The sequence below is a fragment of the Gekko japonicus genome, unplaced genomic scaffold, assembly GCF_001447785.1.
Source record: "Gekko japonicus isolate JY-2015 unplaced genomic scaffold, Gekko_japonicus_V1.1 scaffold863, whole genome shotgun sequence".
Classification (NCBI taxonomy): domain Eukaryota; kingdom Metazoa; phylum Chordata; class Lepidosauria; order Squamata; family Gekkonidae; genus Gekko; species Gekko japonicus.
Genome location: NW_015167563.1, coordinates 295,543 through 300,483, shown reverse-complemented (window position 1 = coordinate 300,483; position 4,941 = coordinate 295,543). Strand labels below are relative to the sequence as shown.

Genomic DNA, 4,941 nt, shown 5'->3' with positions numbered 1-4,941 from the left:
GGGTGGAACAAGGCTTTGTCAGAGGTAATAATTCTGGCAGACCAGGAGAAGGATTAATCTCTGAGTTACATCTATATTCTGCCTTTCTTCCACAGAGCTCAAGATAGAATACATAAGGTCTTTGTGAAGTCACCCAGTTAGGCAGTGATGAGACCCAGACCCTGGAGCACAGAGCTTCAGCACATCATCTGCCTTCATGCCATGCTGTAGGGTATGTTAAATATACGCCCCACTCTATCACCCACACATCACCCTCCAGCTAACAAGGTACCCCCACCAAAGCAGAGTTACACCATTCTAAATCCATTGAGTCAATCCAGACTAAGTTTTCCAATCGTGGATTGGATCCTTCCTGCCTCCCCCCCTGCTATTGCAGCCCACTGATCTCCACCAAATATTACCTCTGGGGACAGGGAACCTTGAGGAATGACACGAGGAGGGTCTGCAGGAAGGAGGGGGAATTAGTGGCAATTTTCAATTTAGTCTAAATCCAACCCAATGTGTACAGAAGAACATAACTCTGCTTAACAATAAACCAGTCCAGTTTAGCTTTGATACACTATAGTCTGGCAGCAGTGTTCCCTTTAAGCTGAGTTAGAGTGAGCTAGCTCACAGTTTTTTAGCCTCTGGCTCACACATTTTTGCCTTAGCTCAGGAAGGAAGGCTCCAGGGCAAACTAATTTATGCAGTGGCCAAATCAGCTGCTCACAACTTTGATACCAGTAGCTCACAAAGTAGAATTTTTGCTCACAGGACTCCACAGTTTAGAGGCAGCAGTGTCTGGCAGCATAAGAAACTCTTGCTAGGAACTTAAATTGCTAGGCTAATGAAATATTAATTTTTATTTTACTCCTCTGCAAGATATTTCAAGCTTCAAGCAACATGACTAAAACCACCACAATACAAGCAATACAAATGTCCTAGACAGATAAGTAAACGTTGGAAAGTTGCCTGTTTTCAGATATTTGCAGGCATGTTGTTCAGTTTCAGGGATCCCTTTGACACATCAGTGTTCAGAGTTGAAAGGGCAATGTTTTCATATAACTCTTGAGATGCAAAGCATCTAAAGTTGTGAAGCAGAATGACTAAATCCTTTTGAAAATTTTTGTTTAGTAACCCATAAAACACCGGATTGATGCATGTTGCCATCATGGCAACCAGGTGGCACAAGATAAAGACCACGTTATGGTGGCAACTCATCAGTGCCTCATGGTTCCAGTCAAACAAAATGTTAAATATGTTCAGAGGTAACCAGCATGCTGCAAAGGTCACAACAATAGAAAAGAGCATAATATTAATTCTTTTGCTCTCATTTATCCTGCTCTCTTTCTCCCTTATCTTATCTACTTTACCATGCCTCTTTTGAAGGCACACAAATATCTTGAGATAACAGACAAAAATGAACCCCAGCGGGAAGAAGTACTGGAAAATCAACATGGTTGTGGTAAACACACGTCGCTCTTCAACAGACGGCCACACTTCAACGCAGACAACCTTGTTCATAAAGACATCGGTGTGGGAAGAAAGGTTTTTCAGGGGTTCATCAGTAACTTGCAGGAATACATAAAAGGGAATTGATATGATCATAGAGAACCCCCAAATGAAGACAATTCCCCAGTATGCATGGGAAATGTTGGGCTTCCAGCCACGTGGGTTCACTATTAGCTGGTACCTCTCAACAGCAATTAATATAAGTGAGAATGTGGAGGCAGTGACAGACATACTTTGTACAAAGCTAGTTATTTTACACATGGCCTCTCCAAAGACCCAATAGTCCATCAGAGTGTACGAAGCATTGAAAGGGATGCAGATGACGCAAATGAAGACATCGGATAAGGAGAGATTGGCAATCAAAATGTTGGTAACGTTTTGGCTTTCTTTCTGTTTTCTGATGATGATAATCAGGCACAGGTTGCCAAAAATCCCCACCAATATCACTACAGCATAAGCTGTGATGAGCAAGAAGACTGCAGAAAAGGACGACGGGCAGGATTCAAAGTGCTGTAACTGTGATGTACTGCTGTTTGCAGTAGACAGATTCATGCTGGGCTGTTGAATAGTTTTACCAATCATGAAACAGCTCTGAAACTGGAGACATAATTGTAGCTTGGAAGCTGGTTTTTTATTTTTTTAAAAACTCCTTTGATTTAATTATTTTCTTGGAGTAGCTCAGCAGCAGGTGTACTTAAAAAAATAAAATTCTTCTTTATGAGCTGCTTCTTGGGGAGATCTGATCATGGATGAATTCTGAAAATACAAGGGAGGGGAAGGAAAGCTCTTTTATACAACTGCTTTAGTATTATGCTTTTGGAACTATACTCCCCCCCCCCCGGGAATTTGGTACTTTTAGAACAACTGGTTAGGAGAAACACAAGTTACAAAGTAAAGATTTTCAAAAATTGTAAAATTATGCTTAAAGCATAACTTAAAAAAGACATAAGTTACCCCAAATACAGCTTTTCCCCAGAGCTTCAAAACGCAGAGCTCCATGTAAGCAGGATCTCCTGGCAATGGGTATGCACGTATAGAGTGACCTTGGACATTAAGTGGATAGTCACAGGGAACACTGCGCATGAAAGCCCTGATGTGTATGCTGAACAGCTGATCTAAATCTCGAGCACCCTAGTTTTCAAGCAAGCTTACTCAAAAGTAAGTCCCAATGAATTCAATAGAACTTTCTTCCTAAGTCATATGCTTTGGATACATTCCAGTGCCATGCTTCTTTCCCCTCTATTATTTCAATCCTTATGAACAGCATCCATATTCTAAACACAATATGCAACTAGCATATAAATCAAAGTCACTGGTGCAAAAACCTTTCCAAGATAAGGATCCCAAGTCCCCCCAGGGGGTGGGGAAACCCCCGCCCCAGAGGCCCGTTCCCCAGCGCCGCCGGATCGGGCCCCGGGGGGAACTCCACCCCGACGTGCGCGTCACCCGGAAGTGACGCGACCACGCCGGGCACGCTGGGGGCGGGGCCACAGCCATCCAAGGGAAAACTCTATGGTTTTCCCTTGTACGGCCGTGCCCCCGCCCCCAGCGTGCCTGGCGTCCTTTGCGCGCGCGCCAGACACCAGCCGGGAGCCCCCCACTCCCAGTGAAGATCAACTTGGCAACCTTATTCCAAGAACACAATGGCAAGTAGAAGACCAGCCTGACCCTAGCCATAAGCAAGAGAATGAGTTGCTGATGACTTGCTTCCCTTCCCCACGTTAAATATCCTAAATATACCTCACCTTAGTCCATTAATGAATGGACACTGAAACACATGCCTGGATGAGTTGTTCTTCACCTCTATCAATAAGTATACTTCTGTTACAAGATAAAGCCAAAGTTTGGAAACAAGCTGTAGAAATATAACAGGAAAAAACAAATTAAATGGATAATAATTTGTACCCATGTTTTCCCCATGTACACATAAGCTTTTGTGCAGTGGGGCCCACTTTGTCACTATTTAAGATGTGACAAGACTCTGTTGTTTTTGCTGCAACTCTCAGATTTCTATTCATAGCACTTTTCTTTCGCAAATGAATCTGCAAGCATGGACAAGCATAACAGTATGTGCACCTCACTTGACAGTGAGAGTTCCAGGGGCACTGTTGACCTGGGTTAGTTCCTTACAGAGAGAACTCAAAATATATGGCTTTCAGGGGTGGATCTACCATGAAACAAATGAAGCTTAAGCTTCAGAGTGCCTAATCTTGGAGGGGCCCTGAAGCGACTTTTTAAAAAAATAAGTGACTTTTTCAACAAAATTGATGGAGTTTTTAAAAAGCATTTGTTATTAAAATCAGGCTATTTTAGCGACAGAATCATAAGCCAATGGGTTGAAGTATTTAATATTGACCTTAGAATATGCTCTAATACCCATTTCATATGGCTTCAAAATGTCCCTGTATTTGGTCAAATTTCAAAATTTTCTCAGGGGCTTGCAGCACCTGAACCCCCAGGTGTATGGGCTTGCTGAGCTTGCCAGAATCTATTCATAGCCTACATTTTGGGCCATTTTCAAGGGCTCCACCCCACCACCCCGTTCTCTGCCATTTGGGCCTTGAGGTCCTTGCAAAGGCAGCAAGGCCCTTTGGACCTTGTTGGATGTTGCCCTACTATTGCCTGTTTGATTTGATTGATTCAATTTCTACCCCATCCTCCTGGCCAGGGCCGTCTCAGGGCAGCTTACAAAACAGCATAGAATTACAGTAAAATTACAATAAAATACTGTAACAACATATTAATATTAAAACAATTCTGACTATTCGTATTAAAACCTATTAAAATGCTAGTATCAATATCAAATAATTCACAGCGGTTGTTATTACTCGGGCTCTTTATTCACATTCGGCTCTTGCTCTTTTAGATCAACTTAGGCAGCTATCTCAGGCTATAGGTTGAATCCCAGGAAAACCGGGCTCTCCCACTTTGAACCATCAGTTGTCAGTGGTTAGTGGTGGCGGCAGCTCCAAAAGCCTGGTGGAAGAGCTCCATTTTACAGGCGTTGCGGAACTGCAAAAGATCCCGCAGGGCCCTGGTCTCTTCTGGGAGCTCATTCCACCATAGTGGAGCCACCACCAAAAAAGCCCTGGCCCTGGTTATTGATAGCCTGGTGTCCTTGAGACTCGGGAGGGCCAGCCTGTCCTGTTCCCCTGATTGCAGTGCTCTCTGGGGTATATATGAGGAAAGGTGGTTCCTCAGGTATGTAGGACCCTGGGGCTTTAAAGGTAAGAACCAGCACCTTGAAACGAATCCAGTATGCTATAGGCAGCCAGTGCAATGCCTTTAGCACTGGCTGGATGTGCTCCCGGATAGAGAAGGGGTCCCTATAACAGTTCAAGCTTCAGGATCCCAAAATTGTAGGTCCACCACTGATGGCTTTTGGTAGTGTTTTGCTTCATATATATTTTTATATAACATTTTTATTTTTACAACAAACACATCAGACAA

At 43.4% G+C, this 4,941-nt stretch overlaps 1 protein-coding gene across 1 annotated transcript; it reads right to left on the bottom strand.

Annotated features, from left to right (window-relative positions):
- Window positions 1-957: 957 nt before the first annotated feature.
- Window positions 958-2,043, bottom strand: LOC107112605 (neuropeptide Y receptor type 6-like). Its single transcript, XM_015413772.1, has one exon. It carries the CDS (start codon window positions 2,041-2,043, stop codon window positions 958-960), a length of 1,086 nt encoding a protein of 361 aa, XP_015269258.1.
- Between the last annotated feature and the right edge of the window lie 2,898 nt (window positions 2,044-4,941).

Bases quoted from the DNA above. Each gene is read 5' to 3' on its own strand.
- LOC107112605 (XM_015413772.1), bottom strand. From the start codon at position 2,043: ATGAATCTGTCTACTGCAAACAGCAGTACATCACAGTTACAGCACTTT.